General features: G+C 35.9%; 1 protein-coding gene across 4 annotated transcripts; it reads left to right on the top strand.

Annotated features, from left to right (window-relative positions):
- The first annotated feature begins 6405 nt into the window (after nucleotides 1–6405).
- On the top strand, nucleotides 6406–21020 carry LOC137955846 (translocase of chloroplast 34, chloroplastic-like). 4 transcript variants are annotated; one of them, XM_068803017.1, is made up of 9 exons: nucleotides 6406–6610; nucleotides 6730–6774; nucleotides 6875–7001; nucleotides 7101–7208; nucleotides 8233–8357; nucleotides 8540–8804; nucleotides 20180–20248; nucleotides 20330–20491; nucleotides 20707–21020. In XM_068803017.1, exons 3-9 carry the CDS (start codon nucleotides 6903–6905, stop codon nucleotides 20815–20817), a joined length of 939 nt encoding a protein of 312 aa, XP_068659118.1. In that variant the 5' UTR covers nucleotides 6406–6610; nucleotides 6730–6774; nucleotides 6875–6902; the 3' UTR covers nucleotides 20818–21020. The 4 variants fall into 4 exon arrangements, with proteins under 4 accessions (XP_068659118.1, XP_068659117.1, XP_068659119.1 ...); XM_068803016.1 differs by having other exon boundaries at nucleotides 6406–6622; XM_068803018.1 differs by lacking the exon at nucleotides 6730–6774.
- Nucleotides 21021–23428: the final 2408 nt, after the last annotated feature.

The following is a 23428-nucleotide window of genomic DNA, read 5'->3' as shown; positions in this document are numbered from 1 at the left end:
TGTAATTGGGACAAAGATAGTTTTATTGTAATTGGACTCTACTACCTTCCTCTATTATAAATAGAGGTTCATGTACTATGATTATAATAAGTTAATGAAGTCAATGAAATATTTCTCTTTTTCATAAATTCAACATGGTATCAGAGCAGGTTTTGTGAGTTGACTTGGTCAACCCACAGAGATAATGAGATCCTTTTCTCTAAAGCCTAAACCCTAAGTGTAGGTTCATAGTTATTTTTTTCAGTTCCTACACCCATAGATTGTTTTTTGTTTTTCACCTCTATATTGAGATTTTCATATTGAAAATTATATTTTGACAGAAATATATTTGAGTTGAATTTCCAAGGAAAAATGATTTTTTTTCCAATCGGAGTTATCTACAAAGAGAAATCGATATGTGAATGAGTGAAGGTCAAATTGCAAAAGAGGTTCAAGCAACAACAGAAAGCTTCAACTTCCAAGGTATTTTATGCTATCAAGAATGAGAATTTATATGGAGATATATATATCAAAAGAAATATCTATTAGTCTATTCTCTTACATATTCAACCTATTTTCAATCGGAGTTATCAACAAAGAGAAATCAATATTTGAAGCAGTGAAGGTCAGATTGGAAAAAAGGTTTGAGCAACAGTAGAAAGCTTCAAATTTTGAGGTATTTTATGCTATCAAGAATGAGACTTTATATGGAGAATTATATATCAAAAGAAATATGTGTAAGTCTATTTTCTTACATATTCAACCAATTCTCAATATGATTTTTTTATAAGGAAATATTGATCTTGGAAGAGTCAATGTTCATGTTGGAAAAAAAGGAGAAACAATGCTTAGTTCGGCTTGATGACAGAGACCGAAATCTATCAGATTATTTATCTTCTAATAATTATATTTTATGAAGAGAATTTATACTTGGATGAAATTTATTTAATTCTAGTTTCAGAAGGAAAAAACTTCATGTCAATCTGATCTATTTTTTAAGATATATTCTCATTGGAAGAATCAAATGTCATGTTGCTATCATGTTGCATTGAAAAATCCGAATTTAAGTCGATTGTTTTGTGTCACTTTTTGAGTTGCTATATCAGGAAAATAACTCACTTCTCCTTGGTTTAAGGGCTTATTACTACATCTCTGTTATTTGGGCTTATTGCTACATCTATGATATTTGGTTCAAGTTGGGATCATTGCCATTACCTCCCAACTTGAGGGGAAGAAGTACAAGAAAGTGGTATTTTATTCCATATGTTGTGGCTAAGTTTATGTGACCAAAATATTCAAGATAGGGGGAGCACAAAAGATGAAGCTTATACATCTAAGAAAAATATTTATATCAGATTATGATTATTTCATGGGTCCTTCTACAAGGTTTATTATTTTGGTTTGTTTTATATGTGTTGGAAGATGGTCATGTTACATTACAGTTGTTGCTATTATGTCTCTTTGGATGAGATATTATTATTGAAGAAGAGGTGGCCTCTGTACCTTTTCTTGTACCATAATTTATTTGACTTTCAAAAATATCTTTGTTGGGATACCATGAGAGTCGGTGCCCGGATTGGGACACCATGATAAATTTAACTCTAAAAAATATCATGGTTGGGATACCATGAGAGTCGGTGTCCGAACCCCCCCCCCCCCCCCCCCCCCCCCCCCCCCCCTTTATAATGGCTTTTATTACTCCTAACACTTGAGAGTTGTTGTCCTGTGGAAGGACAAGGTGGTGGACACTTTAGAGAAATGCTGATAGACACATTACCTAAAGAAGACGGAGTGTGCCCTACATCCAGCATTAGGACTAGAGTATGAAGCAATGTCTTACCGACAAGGAGTGATTTTTACTCTCACTTATATTATGTCGGCCACATAGAAGGACACAACAACGTGAGGGGGAGTGTTGGAAGATGAAAGCATATTGGAAGATGTGCCATTTTATACAAAAAGATTTTATACATCATTTGCAACAAGCTAGGAGTTCATGTTGTTCTCTCACCTCTAGTTTGAGGGGGAGTGTTGGAAGATAGGCCCAAGCCCACACAACCAAGGATTGCCCACATATCTAAGAGTTCTACGATGTTTTCTCACCCCCAGCTTGAGGGAGAGTGTTAGAAGGTGGGACCAAACCCACCATGCCCACACGAGGTGGCATGATGAGTCATCACATGAGGTGGAATCCTCATCACAAGAGTTGAAAGATTTGGCAATCTTCCTTGATTAATGTAATTGATTGATGTAATTTATCTAATCATGACTGATGTAATTATGGATCCTAATTGATTGAGGAGTTTCCCTAAATATGTAATTGATATAGTATAAATAGGGGTCTTGGTTGAAGGCTTCAATCACGCTCTCCTCTTTTCAAATTCATGGAAGAATCTCTCTCCTAGCCTAAAAGTCTATCTTTTCCCTTTAATGTTCTCTCCTCTCTACCCGAGATCTCTCTCTCTCTTTGCTCGTTTCTTCTCTTCTCTTTCCCCTCTCTTCTCCCTCTCTCATCTTGCTCGAGGTTTCAAGTATGGGTCCTAAATTCAACAAAATATTCTACATAATACACATTGGATATGAAAGAGTTTGAGGTACCAATTTTACCAATTCGTTTTATGGTACCTTTGCTATTGTCCCCAAAAGTTACATGACCTCTACCTTTTGGATTGAGTTCAATGAACTTATTCTTATAATACTTCATGTGCCTCGAGCAACCGCTATCCAAAATCTAAATGTTTTTTAGTGCCTTGACTCAGAGACAAACCTCTTCGAAAGTAGCAGACTCATCATCATTGTCTTCTATTGCTATGAGTCCAACATCGCTTTCTTCTTCTTCTGAGTGGTTAGACTCTTCATCCATGGTATCCTAAGTTGTGATCAAGACATTCTTCTTGTGAGATCTTTGCTTGTAGATGAGGTTTTTCCTTCAAGGTGACATTTGTTCCTTCAATGTCCTAGTTTCCCACATTCAAAACAAACATTAGCTTTCTTGTAAGATTTGTTATTTCAAGTTCTACGTTGTCCTTTTTTGAAATTTTTCTTTTTATTTATAAATTCTTTGAAGATGTCTAGTGATAAAACTCACCTCATCAAAACTTTCTTCACTAGAGTTGCTTTCAACAATCATCTTGGCCTTAACATAAATTAATTTTATTTTGGGCTGCTCTTCCTCAACTTCTTGAGGTTCCATCTCATATCTGAGAAGGATTCTAGTAGCTCTGGCGAGCTCATAGTTCTAAAGTTTGTATTCTCACGAATGGTTGTCTTCCTCATGTCCAATGACTTTCGAAGAACCTCGAGAAGATTGTCATTTTGTCTATATAAGGAAATCCCTTCTCCTAGGATACTCAACTCATTTATAATATGAGTGAACATAGTGTTCATCACGACTATTTGATTCACTTAGTTTTATTTTGAATTCATCATATTGAGCAATCAATAAGCTAATTCTAGAATTTTTAGCTCTAGTGGTTCCTTCATCTATGACATCTAATTTTTCCCAAATATCATTGGCAGTCTTACATGTGGAGACCATATTGAGCGCATTAAGTCCTAATGCACATAACAAGAGGTTTATTATCTCGAGCAGCTCTTTATCTTCCCTAGTCAGCTCATTGAAGTCCTTTGCAATTGGAATGTCATTCTCAAGCTTTTAAGGCTCAAAAGGGTCATTCTTGATTACATGTTGTACGTCCCAATCCATGGATTGAAGGAAGGATTTCATTCTTACCTTCCAATATCCATAGTTTGTTCTATTAAACAAAGGTGGACGGTTGGTGGATTGTCCTTTTAAAAAGATCAATTTTATCTTGAGGTGCGATTTAATCATTTTTCAAAATCAAGTGGATTTTAATTTTAATTAAGTGTTTGGCCTACTCTGATTCTAACTGTTAGCCCAGTTGGCTCCTCAAGAAGGAGGTGAATTGAGTATTTCAAATTAAAAGCTATGTAATGCGTGTAATTAAAAGTATCATGTAAATTGGTAATTTCAATGGAAAATAAATATTCACACACTATAGCACAAGGAAATTTTTTGTTATTGATGTTCCCCTAATAGCATTCAACACCCAAGAACTCTTGCTTAGGAAATTCCACTATTTCAAAGCTCTAAAAGCTGGAATTTATAAAAAGAGATTTTGGCTCTCTTTAAGCCACGTGCAACTCAATACACACTTTTACAATAAAAATCTCCCCCTAAGAGATTGGTGTTAGATTTTAGCTCTAGCTGGTTTGTTCTATCTAGGTTGAACATGTTCTAGATGAACATTTCACAAAGTAAAATAAAGAAAAATAAAAACTTTCACCCTGAGTTAGAGAGTTCATTCTTCTTGAGAGATTCAAGCTTCCACTATTTAGCAGCACAATATGGAGTAAATGAGATCGTCTATAATGCAATGCAAGGAAAGGAAGGGAAAGAGAAGATGATTTTGCAAGGTTGAGGTTGTCTCTTTCACTCTAAAGCACTTTTGAGAAGTTTTGCAAGATTGAAAGTAAAAGCTAAAAAGATTTGCCAATAAATGCTCATTAACTTCTTTATGTGTGGTCTAGTGTATTTATAGCTTCCCCAAGCTAAACTAGCCAGTTTTTGCCCTTTTATTAAAATCAATATATTGATGGATCTATCATTGTAAAGTGATTAACTGATCATTGTAAAGTGATTGATCGATCAATTAATCATAATAACTCTTTTTGTGTCAGAATGTGACTTATTGATCGATGGACTGATCAATCAATATGTTACTGTTGGTCCTCAAAAGTTAAGTTGATTGATCATTGCAAGGGGATGATTGATCAATCAAAATTCCCTTTGGTTGTGCAATGAAAATATGATCGATTAGTGCACTTCCTATGACCGATCATACTTTATATTCCTAACTGGAAAGATTCTATCTAACCAGTCAATCATGTGGGATGATTGATCGGTCCAAGTAAAATTTCCTTGTCTAGACAATATTGATCAATAAATCCAAATGGGATGATTGATCAATCGACTAATGTTAATCGATAATGTTTTATAGTCTTGCCCTGCACACTTCTAGATGATTGATCACTGGTAGAGGCTAATTGATCATTCCGGTGCTAGTTCAACTAAGTTGACTTTAAAATCATGAGAATGATTTTGTCTAAGTGCTCTGACATGTTCTAAGGGATGTTTATGATGTTCCTAAATATGTTTACATATAATGTAAGACCTAAGGCTCCATATTCACTATTGTACTCAAAGAAGGTAGTTCAATAATTCTCTTACATTTCTGATTGAGTTTTAACATATGACTTTTACATTTGAACTTTAGTTTTCTTATTATCTTCTTCCTTGTGGCTACTTCTTCAAGATCCTTCAATAATATTTGAGATTTTAAGTAGGCTCGATCATTTCGAAACTTTAGACTTTGAGATGCATTGACTCTTGAAGGTAAAATATCTGAAATACTTGATTTTACAAATTGTTAGATTTATTAAGTTTTGTTATCATCAAAAGTAATAAAGGAGTCAACTATGGTTAACACTTTAATCACCACTAAAATTGTAATTAGAGAAAGTATTGGACTAGGAACATGTCACCTTGCATGTTTAATTTCAAATAATACTTGATAATTAACCAAACTAAGAATTTTTTATAAACAATTACTCAAATCTATGATATTATATGCTCAAATCACTAATGCATGCAATACAAAATAGATCCCATATAGATTTCAAAGTTATCGTGAATGAATAAAATATTAATTTATTTGATTCTATCTGTAATAATATATACATCAAAATTTGAAGCACCTTCCCTAATGTATGACATGGGATCATAAAATCCTCGAATCCAACCCAACTGAGTTGTATAAGAAGATCACCTGGGAATGTTGGGCATAAAAAATAATAAAAAACTCCACCATTGTTGAAAATAATCTAATGGAGCCAAAATTAAAATTTGGTAGCTATAAATTGGAATTTGGCGGAGCCAGATTAATTTAAGCTTCACATATTTCAATTTAGCTTCATAAAGATTTTATTTTGCGAACACTAAATTAATTTAATCTTCGCTTAATTCAATTTAGCTCCATTAGGGCTAAGGTAGATTCATTTTCATTGATGGTATTTTTTTAAAATACCCTTCAATTTCAGAAATTTTTAATAAAAGTATAAAAAACGGGGATATTTTTTTTCTAAATTTAGAATCTTCATTGATATATATATTTAACTCCGTGTAATTCAATTTTTCTCTGAATGGAATCTTTGAATCAGGCTTGTTAGATTTTCAAATATAGTAATATTTTCTATATTTTTTATATTTGATAGCCCAAATGATTTTTTACGTGGCAATCACCAATTTATTATTACAGCATTGAAACCTTTAAGGCATTTCAGCGTACTTCAGCCCACTGGAGGGCGGGAGGCGCCATTTCTCACTCCAAACGCCGAGTAACGGCTTGCCTTATCTTTTTATCGGGCGTAACGACCTATTACAATCCTTCTGGCTCCTTCCCACCATATCCTCCTCAGAAGGTGAAAACCTTCTTGTGTTTAGCGTAACTGAGCTTCGCATACCATTGCGGGAGTACCATCGTTTCGCTTGGCGAGGTTCGTTGGAACTTCAGAGAGGTTTTAACGGTATAATTGGGTGGAAGTTTCTTAGGTAGAATAAAAGGTTATACTTTTCTTCCTCTTACATTTATTTATTCTTTGTCCTCTTTAAATTTCCTTCTGTATTTTTCACCGTGGATTTGCTACTTGCACTTTTCTTTTGAAGAACAGGTACTCAATTAGTTTATCCTTTGTTTTTGGGGGTTTTGTTATAAGGTATCTCTATTTTTGCAGTTGCACGCGGTCGTCATTTCTTGTAGTTTCATATCTAATATTAGGTTTGTTGAGTATTATGCTTTTATTACGCTTCCTTCAGCTTGTTACTGGTCCGTAGAGAGTGTTCAATGGCCTCGCTGCTAATCCGTGAGTGGACGGGGATTCAGCAGTTTCCTCCTGCTACGCAGACTAAATTACTCGATTTGTTGGGAAAACTAAAGCAAGAGGTCAGGTTTATCCATCCCTAGTGATGCCAGTGTAGTGCTTCCACCCTCTTTTTCTCGCTTTTCTTTCATTACAATAATTTTGTGATTTGCATCTTGCAGAATGTGAGCATGATGACGATCCTAGTGATGGGTAAAGGTGGTGTTGGGAAATCCTCCACTGTAAACTCCATTTTAGGGGAACGAGTGGCTGCTGTTAGTGCATTTCAGGTTTGTGGTTGTCCAAATTTAAAGCCAAATACTTTGTATTCTCTATTTTATTATTTTTGAAAACATTTAAAATTGAGTTTTCTCTCTCTCTCTCTCTCTCACTCTCTCTCTCTCTTTCTCTCTGTATTGGAAACTTGGAATGTCCAGGGCTATTTTTTACTTATTACAGTGCTTTATTAGACAGTCTGGGTTTGGGCAGCTGAATGAATATAGAGTTGTACTGTTGGAGGGTGTTTCTGAGATAAAGAACTAATTTACTGCTTAACAGCCTCTTTTGTTGTTTTGGTGGAAAATAATTTGACTAATAGTGCCATTCAAAAAGGAAAGAAGTGATAATTTGGTTCCAGAAAGAGTACCTTTTTTCACAACTCTTTTATCTTTATCAAATAAGAGAATAATCCTTGAATACGTGTGGTCTCACAAACAAAACCCAGTGGGAGATAAAAGGTTTACTACTCTTTATAAAGTATTAAGAGAATTGGGTGGCCATATGTTAAATGCAGTCGGTCCAACTAACGATTTCCCATCCTTAGAGCCCCCACTTTTCATTTGCACGATCAAGTTCTTGCAGAGAGGACAAATGATGCAGATAGGTGATGGCACCCACCATTTTGCATCATTTGTCAAATTATTGTATCTAGAGAGAATTTGCCTTGATGGTTGAAGTAGTGTCAAATTGTGCAGTTACTGGTCACTAATGATTGTTCTAAAGAATGCTAAATTTTGAGATTTATTTGTCTCTAGATTTAAATGAATGGTTCAGCAAGGCCAAATGTACAACCATCTTGGTTATGTTATCACACTTTGTCCTGTTTTGAGTTTTAGATGATTGTTGGTCAGCTAAGAGGGTTATTTCTCGTATTGGGATTTCAAAGTAATTATGTGCACAACATGTAAAAAAATAGTTATGTGCAAATATACTTTAGTTTGCACTATCAATGTTCTTGTTGAATTGACTTTTATATGTATCTCTACGTATATGAATGTGAAGGTCAATAATTGTTTATTTTTTTCTCTATGACAGTCTGAAGTTCTGAGACCTATAATATGTTCACGCTCTCGAGCAGGTTTTACATTAAACATCATTGATACACCTGGTATAGTTGAAGGGGGTTATGTTAATGAACATGCATTGGAGATCATAAAGAGGTATCACCATTTCATTCAGTTTCTGCTTTCTAAATAGTTTGGACAGTTTGATATTCCACTCATTGTTATTCTTTCGATTCTTTATTTTTTTAGGAAATTAGTAATCTAGTTTGTCATTTTCTCTTTTTTGAGTTTTCTGTTCCTGTAGTTATTGTAATTGGGGCTTTTATTTTTTCTAACAGGTTTCTTTTGAACAAAACAATTGATGTGCTACTGTATGTTGATCGTCTAGATGCCTATAGGGTGGATAATTTGGATAGGCAGGTAATTAAAGCTATATCTGATAGTTTTGGCAAAGGAATCTGGAAGAGAGGTTTGGTGGTCCTGACGCACGCTCAGCTGTCACCACCAGATGGACTAAACTATGAAGAATTTTGCAGTAAGAGATCAGAAGCTCTCCTAAAAGTTGTGCGTTTAGGAGCAAAGATTAAGAAACAAGAATTTCAGGTGGTCTCTCTCTCGCTCACTATATTATATATATATATATATATATACACTGCATCTCTTCAAGTCATGATATCCTGTTTCAGAGTGATCTTGAACTGGACATAAGTAGTACTTCTATGAAGGTTGCCTAATGAACCATATGGTCCAGTCGTTCTATCAGGAAAAGTGAATATCAAAGATTATGATGTATTGTGAAATTGCACATGCATATTACTTTCTCCATGAAAAAACATTTTCCCAACCAGTCAAAGGTTTTCAAATGATTTGATGATATTTTCATCATTCTTTTATTAAGCAATTGAGTACCCCTAAATTGGCCAAGAAGTAGAAACTATAGCAGAAAGTAGAAACATAACCTTCTAGAAAAAGTCCAAACTTATATCTCATTCCAAAACTTAGGGTCCTATGAGAGTATGGCAGCTAAATAGCCCCATGAGAACAGTTTTAGCTGAATTTAACTTACAATTGGTTAACATCATTTGATCTGTGTAATATGATTACAACTCAATGTACCTCAACAGAAGCATCTTAGTGTTAAATGTTTTTCTCTAGAACTCGAAGATAGAAGTGGCTAAGGTTGGTCTGGATTATAGAGATGTTCTAGAATCGTCTTGATAATGGGAAAAATAGTTAATTAAAATCATCTGTTCACTTTTCAAAAAATAAAAATAAAATAACAAACTATTCAGTTCTTTTGCAAATGACAAATTGAACCTCCACTGCCTTTGTATTAGATCTTCAACTACTTTTCTTACCTGCTTCTTGGTCATTCAGTTTCCTTATAAGCTGTTATAAGTCTTAAGAATCCTCTCATTTGTTTAATCTCCTATTTGCAAAAGTGTGAGGCACTGTGTCTTTTCCTTTTGCTTATAAATAGAGAATGGTTATCAATTTTTTATTCATCTATTGCTGTTTATCTTAGATGGATTTTTTTAGTAAAATTGTGATTAAATTACAGGCCAAGAGGCCAGCAAGCAGATTACAAGTCTAAAGGAGAGTTGATAAAAACAATGAGAGGTTACTGATCAACCCCTTCCTTTTGCAAGACAGTTGGCGATACCATATGCAGATCTATTTGCAACATTTTTGCTAGATGCTCGATTTCATGAAAGATATTTTATTGTCTTTACAGGGGTTCTAACTTGCTGTTGCACCAGCTAATGACTATTTATGATTCGCCTTCCACCTTTAAGGGGGCGGAAAAGTGAGATTAGAAGAGTCTGAGCAGATGAAGCATAGTACTGATCTCAGCGGAAACAGAGTCCATATAACCTAAGGGCCCGAGTAGGAAAAAGCAACAGACTTGTTATTCAACCTAAATACTCTACAATGCTTGCTGGACCCAGATATCTTCGGAACAACTCTCAAAGTTGAGATTAATGCACATGGAGAGATAATAGGAGAGAAAATAGGAAAAAAGAGAGATTTTTGGTAAAATTCACCTTTAGTACTTCTGATATCAATATCTCCCACAATATAGATTAGAATCACAAACCGTTTGTTGCTTAAGAAACTAAACTTAAAGAGCTTGAATTTGATACCTAATTTAACATCAAAAACTTCATTCTTGAATTTTTTATGACCTCTTTATTTCCTTCATTCTGTAGCTTAACAGTTGCCTTACACATAGATCAGATTGACATGAAGTTTTCTCCTTCTGAAACTAAACTTCAATACCTTTCATTCAAGTATAATATTTCTTCATAAAATATATTTCTTTTGAGAGAAAGAATCTAATAGATTTCAAATTCTGTATTCTTCTTTTGCCAGCCTGACCATTGACTCTTCCGATACAGATATCTCCCTTTAAAAAACTTAGATTGGAATTGGTTTAATAAGTATGAAAATAGACTTACAAATATATCTTTTGACATATAACCTCTATATAAAGTCTCGTTCTTGATGGCCAAAAATGCCTTGAAAGTTGAAGTTTTTTGCTGCTGCTCAAACCTTTCTTGCAATTTGACCTTTGCTGCTTCAAATATCGATTTCTCTTAGTAAAAAACTCTGATTGCCAAACTTCTTTTTGTGTTGAAAGTAGACTCAAAGATCTTTTGGTCAATATGTAATTTGCAATAAAAAAAATTCAGTATGGAGGTGTGAACGCTAAGAAAAGAATAGGTAATGGGATAGGAAAAAAAGAAAAAAAAGATAATACAAACTTAAACTATTAGAGATGATAGATCAGAAAATGATCACATTATCTCTATGGTTTGATCGAGTCAACTCACATTTAAAAAAAAAAAAACTGCTCTGATACCATGTTGAATTTCTGGAAAAGAGAAAAACTTCACTCACTTGATGTAATTTGAGTACAATGAATTTCTATTTATAATAGAGGAAAGAAGTAGAATCTAGTTACAATTTTTTTTTTTTTTTTTTTTGAGAAAAGGTGTAAATTTTAAAAGGGGTGCAAAGAATCTAGTTATAATTAAACTATTCTTATCCCAGTTACACCCAAAGTTAAACACGAAAAGATAAATTCTAAAACAATTGAACAACTTAATATAAATAGAAGACTAACATAACTAAAACTCTTTTGTGAGACCTCTTCCTTTGAGACTTTGTAAGACTCCGCCATATTAATTCTGTCTGTGAGACTTCTTATTGTGAAAGTCATGTAAGACTCTTCCAAATATGCTCTTGAACAACATTCAATGCAGCAAAGTTATCATTCTTATGTAGCTGATTAATAGGAGAGGACACTGCAGATTCAGCTCTCAATGAACTTCCACAGGTGCATTCAGAGGACTGAGAGGTACTACTGACCAATAGCTGAGTTCTAACCGAATAATATTCTGGTCTAATAGCATGCTACAGACTCACATCTTGCAGTGCCTCTTTCCTTTTTCAGCCTTTGCTCTTCCAACACAAATGGATGATATAGTATGCCACACTATCCAAGTCACATAATAATTTCAGTCAATGACTTTTCTTCATGCTGCATGATGAAAGCCTTGATATCCAAATAATAAATTCTCGACTTGTTTCCATTCTTATTGATGTTTCTGCAATGACCCCTAGCAGTTTTTTTAAATATCACTTGGCTCTTAATGTGGGACTTCATACTGTTTAGCAGCAATGACATGATTGTATTGCCTTCCACTCTTTTGGTTTTTGGTTCAGGAGGGTCCTCAGTGACATTATTTTTTTTAAAAGAAAGATGCTAGCACTTTTTAACCCAGGGAAAATCTGGACTGCATGAGCCCATATGATATAATTTCTTCCATTCAATTTCATAGAGGTAATTTGGGTAATATCGTTCTCCTTTTCATCCACCTTTGCTGCTTCATATCATTCACATTCTCCATATCTTCAGATGAGATATATCACCCAACAATAGCGCTTATCAATGAGATCAGTGTAGCTGCCCCAGATCGCTTGGAAAATGAGATCAGTGTAGCTGCCCCAGATCGCTTGGAATCTACCAAACATACACAAGAAGGATAATGACTCAAAATAAGCTAAAAATAATTAGCCAGTGAATTGCACAGAAATTGATTTCCAACCAAAAACAATGACTTTCACGGTCAGCAAACATGTAACATATATTCACAAGGTGTAGGACTCTCAGAAACACTCTCAGGTAGGGCAGACAGCTACTTAAACCATCACCCAATGCAAGGGGGCAAGCGCATAGACCATTACCTTAAGGTAATGATTGAAAAGAGACAATTTGTAGGTTGCTGCAGAAGAAAGAGAACTCTTACTCATGCTGCATATTAAAGAGGAGACATGTTAGAAGATACAACTTATGTGTAGAGGCAATGATGTAAATTATATTTTATTTTTGTCCTTGTTGCTCCTTTCTTAGGGTGAAGGGTAGTGATTTAATTCTTGATATATCAATTGTTATAAATACATGTGAGGTGGTGTGGGGGGGAGGGGGGAGGGATGGATTAGGCCTGTCACTTAACCTAATCCTCCTTCCCTTTGTTTCTCTCAAACTCTCGTTCCTTTCTTCTTTTTCTCCTTCTCCTTCTCTCCTTTCCCTCTCGTTTTTCTTCTCTCTTTCTCCTTCTTCTCGGTTTCCACTTCTCTTGTGCTGCTCATTTACTTTGTGATCTTGGGATCTTAAATCTAACATGGTATCATAGTAGTGGGTTTAGGATCCTGAAGTTAAGATGGTGTTAAGTTGAAGTTTTTTCATCAAGCCTCACGTGGTGAAGTAAGGATTCAATTTTGCTCCGAGATAAGTTTTTTTTTCACTCCTCTCCTTGATGAAATGTTTACTGCTATTTGGTCTTGAAAAGATGATTGGTATATGAGCTTTCTTGTCCATTTTGGATAGAAAGTTAAGTAATTTTATGCCTTATGCTCCAGCATTAAATTTCAGTGCTCAATTTGCCTTGAATTATTCAAGTTGATAAACAAAATTTCTTAAGTGCTCGGTTAAGCATAGAAGTTTGATTTTTCTCCTTGGAAATTATATGTTGGATCAAGATTCACTAGTTTTTTACTGTACCTGTGGGTTTTCATTATCAGAAACATGTTTGAATTCGTTGAAGGATGTTTCATATTGTGATCTGTGTGATTTGCTCTCTCTAGAGCTCGGTTAAGAATATTTTTTCTTTTTTCTTACCGGTGGAGGAATTTCTTCTTGAAGGTATTGCTGGTCTTTGCAGTGATTTTTTTCCTTGCAATAGTTGAATTATTCTCTAGATTACCTTACCTTAAATATTTAAGGAGAAAAGGTAAGTCAAGTTGTAATTTGAGTACACAAGTTGGGCAATCTACCTAGAAGGAAAGTTTCCTTCTTTAGAGCTTGCCAAGATGGAAGTTTTTGCTAGAAGGAAGTTGCTGTTTTTCCTCCTTTGAAGGTTTCCTATATGAATTTATTCTCTGGAATATCTTTTCTAATTTATTTGAGGGAAGAAGGAAGTCAAAGATTTGACCTCTCATTGCAAGTTGGCACATTTTATTTAGAAGGAAAGTTTCCTTCTTTAAAAGAGTCTGTTTTGATTTGAAATCTCTTAAGATTTGATGTGGTTTAAGATTATTTCCTAATTGAGGAAGATTAGGAATCTTTGCTAAATGGTATGACCAGGACGTGAGACAATTACCTATCTATTTAAGTGCATGATTAAGGAAGGATATTGGCTGGTTTCAGATTGCCTTTTCATCCCTCGGCTTAAGGTTCTATTTTAAGTTACCTTGATAGTTGATAGGTCCTTTAAGAAAGGCAGGAGATCTACCTTAAATGATATGAGCCAACAAGTGAAATCTTTATTTGATGCATGATTGATGATGATGCTAGTTAAGCTTGGGTTGGTTTTCTTTTCTCGAGTTGGTTCATCTTTGCCTCGGGTTAGTTTGGCTTGGGTTGCTGTATCTTTATTTGGTTTTAAGATTCGGTTAGTTTCCTCTCTCCCTTGTTGGGTTGATATTGTTCATATAAGGATTGGATATTCCTTAATTGATGGCTGAATGATATATGAATATGGGTAGAAATTATAGAGGAGGCAAAGGAAGAGGTGGTAGAGCTAGTTTTGGTCCTTCGAGGACTAATAACCAGATGTGCACTCACTGTGGAGGATTGAATCATCTGGTGGACACTTGTTGGAAGCTTCACGACAACCTAGATTGGGTTATTGCCAATCAGACCTTGGTTAATGACATTGGAAAGAATGAAGGAAAAATCGCGTGGCAGAAAGGAAAGAAGACTGTTTTAGATGATGATTTTGAGCTATTACAAAAGATGAAGACTTCGATGGTATCATTTATTTTATTTTATTTTATGAAAGGTGATATTATTACGAAAACCAAAAAGGAGAAGCTAACTCCTAACAACAATGAGATTGCAAAGAAGATCCCTGCTTGGCTAAAACATCAGCCATAAAATTTGCTAATCTCGGGATACGAAACCAAAACAGTCAAATAAATTGACAATTTTCATAATTTCAAAAAAGGTGTCCCAATGGAGCCACAGAGGTGCAGAGGAATTTTCACACCAGCTGATCACCACCTTAGAGTCTCCCTCAATAAGGATGGGCCTAGAGCAATGATCGCGGAAAACATGGAGTCCATTAAGCAAGCTGTGGAGCTCGGCTATCGTGGAATCTGCAATACCGAGAGGACCAAAAAAGGAGACGATTTGGTTCACAAGAGAGTCACGAATCACTCCTCCAAAACCAGCTAAGCCAGAGTTGCCGAAAGAGGATCCGTCAAAGTTCAATTTAAGGACACCAGCAAGCAGTGGGGTCCACCCAAAATTAACTAGGGGCTTCGAAGAGGTGTGAAGTTGCGCAAGACATCTTTAATTGTTTTTTATGGAAGATCCCAAGAAGGGGGAGAAGCTTGTTCAAGAGTAAAGCCAAGTAGCAATATTTCCTTAGATAGTTTCCACGACTCTTTCTTGAGAGTTGAACTTGGAATTGAATCTCCTTTGATTTCACTCTAACAAGAGACCCCACGAAATGAAAGTGGAGCAAGCCAAGATCATCGACATCCAATTTCCAAGACCGGGGACGGGGGTCTTAGCAAGCATTCGGCAGGCTGTGGGGAGGTCTGCAAGGAAGCAAAGTTGGAGTCCAGTTCGACTGATAATCGGTGTCCAAATCCCCCAAGAGAAAGGGCATAGGAGCAGTGGCTAACAATTTCTTCTGTGACATGGTAGAAAGGACTAATGGGGTCCATCCCTAGCTGGCCATGATTTATGAGATTGTTTGCAGAGAGAATTTTGTTGAGGCAAACACTCCAAATGAGGAATTTTACTTTGGGGGGAGTGCTGAGATGCCATGTGAACTCCATTGTTGCTTGGGACCATGCGTGATCCAATCTCGTATAACAAGTTAGGCGGAGGAGACTGAGAAAGAGCTACTCTTATCTGGCAACCAAATTAATTTATCTGATCTGTTTGTTTGAATTTTGGTTGGTTGTAAGGCTTCCAAAGCTTCAAGTTCTGATAGACGATGAGGTTGAATGGTCCATCCCCCATTATTGGAGACTTTAGCAATGGTAATTCTCCTCAATCTTGAAATTTTGAAGAGGTTGGGGAAAGAGTTTTGAATAGGCATATCACCTGACCACCAGTCTTCCCAAAATCTAATATTTTGGCCATTTTCCACTTGGAATCGGATAACTGAGGAGAAAAATGGGATAAGGAGATAGTGAGATCTCGAGATAGGAGATAAGAGCCTTCTGTTTCCCCCCTCGGTCCACCAAATCGAAGTAATGCCGAGCCAAAGGTTTGGAGCAGATAAGTTGAGTCTTCAAATCCATTTTAGGAGCAAGACACATTCATGTCTCCAGTAAGCCGGATTCTGAGGCCTCCAAGGGTCTTTGGGAGGTAGACATTCTCCCAACTGACCAAATGGTACTTGAATTCTGAGTTGATTCCTCTCCAAAGAAAACGCTTCTTCATCTTATCCAACTTTGATGATATCTACTTCTACATTTTCCTCCACTAATACTACTGCTACCACCGTCTCAGGTATGATTTTTACCACTTCCTCCTCTTCAATTTGAATTATCGACTTAGGGGCCTCCGAGCATCTTACAGGTAATAAAAGTCTTTTACATTTCATGTTTCAATGCTTACCAGAAATGTTTGTTACAATAGTAGATGGATCTCAAACCAAAGTTCTTGGGAAGAGATTCTCCTCTCCTACTCCCACACTTCAGTTAACTGATGTCTTATTTGTTCCCCAGTTCCGTTAAATTTGTTGTCTGTCAATCAGTTAACAAAGGAGTTTAATTGTTCTATCACCTTTTCATCTTCTTTTTGTGTTTTCCATGATCTAGCAACGAAGCAGGTGATTGGTGGATGCCATGAACAGGGGGGCTTTAATACTTAGATTTGCCTCTAGTGATTGCAATTTCTACTTTTCAGACAGAGGCATAGTTATGGCACTACAGATTCGGTCATCCATCAACATGGTACTTAGTGCAATGGTCTCCACTCAATTCAGTAAAAAGATTAAAGTACTTCGCTCCGATAGTGGCAGATAATACCTATCAGGAGAGTTTCAATCATTTTGAAAGGATAATGGCATTATCCATCAGACCTCATGTGCTTACACCCTCAACAAAATGGTGTAAGCCGAAAGGAAAAATCAACATCTCCTTGAGGTAGCCTGTGGCTTTCTTTACTTTATGAATGTGCCCTATTTCTTTATTGGCCTTATGCGATTCTTACAACCTGTTGTCTTATTAATAGGCTACCATCTCCGGTACTTGGTCATAAGTTCCCATATCCTTGTTATTTCCAAATGATGACCATTTTTCCCTTCCTTTGAAGGTCTTTGGTTGCACACATTTCGTTCATGTTACATTCTCACAAAAAAATAAGTTGGATCCAAAGGCTATTAACTATATTTTTTTAGATTACTCTTATACCCAAAAAGGATAACTTTCTCTTCAGAAGTTAATTGTCTCCAGGGATGTAACATTTTTTGAAGATACATCCTTTTATTCTTCCAGGTCTTTCATATGTTCCGGCGGCTCCGAAGCCTGTTGTGCCCCTTGATGTGGATCTCTCTATTCAGCCCCCTAAAGCATCGATCGATCCCACACTTGTGGACTTCACATATCCTCCCAAGGTAAGTCCATCTTTCCCTCTTGTATGTGGTCCACCATTTGATACTAGGCCCATAGCTCTTTGAAAGGAAACTAGGACTTGTATTAAGCCCTATACTTCTCATCCTATATTAAATTTTGTTTCTCACCATAATTTGTCTTCTTTTTGCTGTCAATTTGTTGCATTTATATCTTCTATATATGTTCCATAATCGTATCAGGAAGCTCTGAGACATCCAGAATGGAGGGCGGTTATGGAAGAGGAAATGAAGGCCTTATATGAAAATCAAACTTGGGCATTGGTTTCACTTCCTTATGGAAAGAAACCTATGAGTTATAAATGAGTTTTTACTATTAAGCACAATCCAAATGATTATGTGGCTCACCTCAAGGCTCTTCTAATTACAAAAGGGTATACTCAATGCTATGGAATTGATTATGAGGAGACTTCTCCCCATGGCCAAGTTAAATTTCGTAAGAATCTTATTTTCACACATTTCATTAAAAAATGAATCTTATTTACACTCGCTGCAAATTCCTCTTGGCCAATATATCAATTAGATGTGAAGAATGCCTTTTTGAATGGTGATATTAAGGAAGAAATCTATATGCATCAACCATTGGCTTTGTGGTTGAGGAGGAATGGGTATGCAGATTGAAGAAATCTCTAATGTCTTAAAACAGTCTCCTTAGGTTTGTTTTGACAAATTGAGTCAAACAATGTTGCGGTTTGGATTCAACAAGTGCTCAGTAGATTATTCTGTTTTTGTCAAGAATACCTTAAAAGGAAGAGTATTACTGGCAGTTTATGTGGATGATATTCTTGATTGGTAGTGATGCAGATAATATAAAAGAAGTCAAAAAGAAAATATGCAAGGAATTCAAGACAAAAGACCTTGGACTTCTAAAATATTTCTTGGGTATTGAGGTCTTCCAGTCAAAGCATGGAATCATTTGATCTCAGAGGAAGTATGTTCTTGATCTACTGTAGGACACATGGATGATGGGATGTTGACTAGTAGATACTCCGGTGGGTGCTAACACAAAGTTAGATACAAGCTCTGGGAAGATGTTAATATAGGTAAATATCAGAGATTTGTAGGAAAACTTATCTATGTCGCAATGACTAGAGCGGATGTATCATATGCAATAAGTGTGGTTAGTCAGTATATGCATAAACTACAACTTACCCATTAGCAAGCTCTGGAGCAGATCCTTAGGTATTTAAAAGGAACTTTAGGGAAAGGACTTCTATATAAAAAGATTTGCAGATACAGATTAGGCAGGATCACCTGATGACAGGAAGTCGACTTCTAGGTACGGTACTTTAAAAAACAGAATGTTGTTGTGAGTCAATGCCGAAGCAGAATACAGAGCAATGGCCCATGCAGTTAGTGAGCTTCTATGGATCAAATCCCTCCTTACTGAATTAGGGTTCTACGAAGAAGCCCTTATGGAACTATATTGTGACAACCAAACAACCATCCATATTACTTCAAATCTAGTCTTCCACGAGAAAACAAAACATATTGAGGTAGATTGCCATTTCATACAGGAGAAATTTCAAGTTGGTGTTATTAGACATGTTTCATCTCAAGGATAGGTGGCTGACATACTTACAAAACCTGTCACATCCAAGATCTATACCACTATATGCGGCAAGCTGGGTATCTACGATGTTTTCTCTCCCCCAACTTGAGGGGGAGTGTTGGAAGATACAAGTTGTGTAGTGGCAATGATGTAAATTATACTTTATTTTTGTCCTTTTCCTCCCTTCTTAGGGTGATGGGTAGTGATGTAATTCTTGATATATCAATTGTTATAACTATATGTGAGGGGGAGGATAAGGCACGTCACTTAACCTAATCCTCCTTCCCTCTCTCTCTCAAACTCTCTCCAAACTCTCCAAACTCTCGTCCCTTTCTTCTTCTTCTTCTTCTTCTTCTTCTTCTTCTTCTCCTCCTCTCCTTTCCCTCTTGTTCGTCTTCTCTCTTTCTCCTTCTCCTCAGTTTCCACTTCTCTTGTGCTGCTCATTTACTTTATGATCATGGGATCCTAAATCCAACAAGACAAAATGGAGAGAATAAAAAAAGAAAAAGGATTAGGAAGCACCTAATTTGATCAATGCTCCTCTAATACTATGTAGAATTGTGAAACTGAGTATATTGAGGACAGAGCTCTTAAGAGGAGAGAGAGGGAACTTCTAATCTTGTTAATCCAATAATCAAGAGATTAGGACATAAGATCTAACCTCTCTCTCTATATATTGGAATTTATATTGAAAAAGACGAAAATAACCTCAACTTTTAATATCTATTAATTCACATTAAGTTAAGTGACCGATTTAACCCAAATATGTACTCACTTAGATAATTTAGTTATAATCCACAGTATTCCTAGAGTCACATCTCTTGATGGTGTTTACAGTGTATATGCCAGACTAGATTTCCACATCTACCTCCCATGTTCGGGTTATTCAGGTTAGTGGGCAATAAATTAGCAGGATGTTTTTGTTGGCAGAATATTGTTTCTGTCGTGGGGCTGTTACGAGTATTTACTGATATGTTCTCACAAAATGGGTAGAGGTTTTGTGGTACTAGTCTTAATTTTAGCTTTTCCAGTATTATGTGTTACTACTGACTATTAAAAAAAAACTACCATATTCTAATATTTTAACGTCAGTAAATGTTATATATGTATGACATTCATGGGCATTGTAATGGAGGTTCCTGTCATGAACATGCATTGTTTCAGAAAAGTTACTCGCTCTCTCCTCTCTCTCTCTCTCTCTCTATACACACACACACAATCACACATACTTGTATATATCTTCTATCTGATGGATTTCTAAATGTTAGGATTCTGCCATCCCTGTTGTGTTGGTTGAGAACAGTGGACGATGTAACACAAATGATAGTGGTGAAAAGGTACCTGAAAAGTGTTAACTTCATTATTTGCATTTGAAATATGCTCTAAAATACTGAAACTTGAACCTCCTGGAAACATAGGTTCTTCCAAATGGGACTTCATGGATTCCAAATTTGGTGATGTTAATCACAGATGTCATCTCTAATGGTAGCAAGCCAGTTGTGGTTGATCAGAAGCTAATTGAGGGGCCAAACCCAAATGAGAGGGGAAAATTCTTCATTCCACTTATTCTTGCCTTTCAGGTAAGCTGGATGGAAATACGTGTATCTGATAGTGTACTTATATCTTGGCTTGTCAGGAGAAAAAAAATGGTGAATTACAGAAATTGAGGGTAGTATTAGTCTGAGCTTGCCAAAAAAAAAAAAAAAAAAAAATCCTATTCTTTTATTTATTTTAGCTTTAATGTTTAGGTTGTCTGGTTTATTAAACTTTTCAATAATTTGGGACCATTTTGCAGTATTTCTTTGTTGTGAAAAGAATTCAGGGAGCAATCAAGGAAGATGTTGCAAAGGAACCTAAACCTCTGTGGGAGCTTCGTGATATGGGATTGGCTAAGCGCAAGTTCTAGGTCTATGTTTTTTCTCTCTTTCTTCCTCTCTCTGGTATGTGTAGTTAGCATCAGTGTATGCGGCAGATGAATTTCTGGTTGTGAGAATTACATTTTGTATCCTACATCGTTATAATGGTTCTTGACTTTTTTTGCTTTGCTGCTTATGAGTGGCCTTGTTACATCTGGAAGCAAGTAGGTGCTAGGGATGGTTGATGCCTCAAGGTTCATTCACGGCTTACCTAACAAAATTTTTCTCCGAAGAATCATATGGGTTGCGCCTTCCTTCTCTGCCGAATTTAACTCAGCTTGTTGGATAGCCAATTCTTGGATTTTTGGTTTGATGGAACTAACAATTTTATGATATAAGTACGTTAGCATTTCTATCAGCCGAATCCACCTGCTCTATCAGCTTTGGAGCTAGACTTGGAGCTTTCATCCTAGTTGCATTTTGAGACCTCTACTTCTTATTGCCCGGCTTCAGCTACCTGAGATTAGGCTGTGGTTAGCTTAATACTGCTTTCAGCTTACGGTACCAAAGCAGGAATTTGTGCACAAATTCGTTCATCTGATTAGGCGATATATGATTTTGATTCATTAGATGATTTCGAGATCAAAGAAAAGCAGTAGAAAATAGAGATAGACGGGAAGAAAACGAGGTTAGAAAGCTGAGTCAGATAGATAAAGCGGCATCAATAAGCGAGAGGGTTGCCCAGCGCAACGGCAACTGCAATAGGAGAAAAAAACAGCCTCTGGCAGAAAGGCGGATTTTTTCTGGAATAATGGCAGCTTTTGTTCATGCATGACTTGTAGGTCAAGCTTAGCTGAAAAGTCCAGATGGAATGCGAGGAAAGGACTGAAAACCTCTAGTATTGTTCGAAGGCCAGGAAGAAAGCGGTTTTGATTTCTGGAAGTCTCCCTAGATTCACAAATGAAGGGTCATCTCTATCTTGAGATTCGGTAAATGATTACTCTTTTAAGGATCCAGATTCAGATTTATACAATTCAGTTTGCGAGTCTGAGTCAGTCATGCCTGAAATTTTGATTCAGCATATGGAGATTCATCTTCTTATTTGATTCTCGACTAGTAGCTTCAAATTCAAATGGGGCGGATGGATTCAGAAAGGAATGATTCGGGTGCTTGAGGACGGGAATGATTTACTTTAAGCTTCAGATTTGGATTCTGCTGGAGGTCCTCTCCTAGTTGAAGGGTGAAAGAATCGTCTTAATCATCTGGATATGACATCGGCCAGGCGATTTCAACTCGGATTCTACGAGTTGAACACAGCGGAGCGCTACGAAGTGGTCGAGGAGCAGGGAAAGGCGAGCGGTTAGCAAGCGGTCCCGAAGAGTATGTTCATTTACAAAGACCACTTTAAAAGAGCTGATGTCGTGCCACCAGCAAAGAGTGCATTTACGAAGACCACTTTAAAAGAGCTGATGTCGTGCCACTAGAAAAGAGTGCATTTACGATGACCACTTTAAAAGAGCTGATGTCGTGCCACTACAGTAGAGTTCAATTACTTGTCCTACTCCACATCTCTGGTTGATTAAGCTAACATCGTGATCAAGACCTTTCCCTCCTCTGAAAAGAGAATTCTCAGCCACCATCAAGATTTGTTGAAAGGTTTAGAAGATTAATTGCATCAATTCGTGAAAAATATTGGTTTTCCAAATTTGATTGCAAATCAGGATTTTGGCAAATTCTTCATACTGAACGTGCCATTCCTTTAACAATATTCAGTTGTCCGTTCGGACATTATGAATGCCCTTTGGCCTAAAACAAACTCTTAATTTTTTTCAAAGACGAATGAATGATATTTTAAAACCATTCTTTAGATTCTATATAGTGTATGTTGATGACATCTTAGTTTTTTTTCAAAACAAAAGAACAACATATAAAACAGTTAATACAAGTCTTAGAAGCTTTAAAAATTGCAGGAATTGCCTTTAGTAAAAAGAAAACTGAATTGTTATGTAATAAGATAGATTTATTAGGATTAAACTTTTCCTCAAGAGAAATAATTCTCCAAAATCATATTCTTGAAAAAAAATTCTTCATTTCCAAATGACATTGAAGATATAAAATAACTTCAAAGGTTCTTAGGTTGTTTCACATATGCTAAGAAATATATCGAAAATCTTGTAGAAATTTGAAAACCTTTTAAACAGATGTTAAAAAAATATTCCGGATCAAACAAATGTTAACAAAACTTCCAATATTAACATTAGCATATCCAAATGCTTTTCTCATTTTTGAAACAGATGCTTCAGAACACACGGGCAATTGTATTAAAATGTAAAGAAAACGATTAAGAAAAAATATGCAAATATACTTCTGGAACATTTAAAGCAACTGAATTAAATTATCATTCTTATGAAAAAGAAATTTTAGCTGTTAAAAATGTATTAAAACATTCCTCATATATCTTGCTCCTAAGGAATGTTTAGTACGTATTGATTGTAAAAACTTTGTAGGTTTCATGAAAAGAAACCTTGAAAATTCACTTTGCCGAGGAATATTACTCCAATGGCAACAATGGTTTTTTCAAATTTCTTTTATAGTTGAACATATTAAAGGAGAAAAGAATTATTTACTTGATACTTTGTGTTCTAGACAGAAAAGATGGCA

The sequence above is a fragment of the Aristolochia californica genome, unplaced genomic scaffold (genome assembly GCF_029961685.1).
Source record: "Aristolochia californica isolate CCGP_79_NKW_82.1479 unplaced genomic scaffold, dmAriCali1.0.hap1 SCAF_2, whole genome shotgun sequence".
Classification (NCBI taxonomy): Eukaryota; Viridiplantae; Streptophyta; class Magnoliopsida; order Piperales; family Aristolochiaceae; genus Aristolochia; species Aristolochia californica.
Note: the sequence above shows the minus strand (reverse complement) of the source record. Positions and strands in the feature narration are given on the sequence as shown.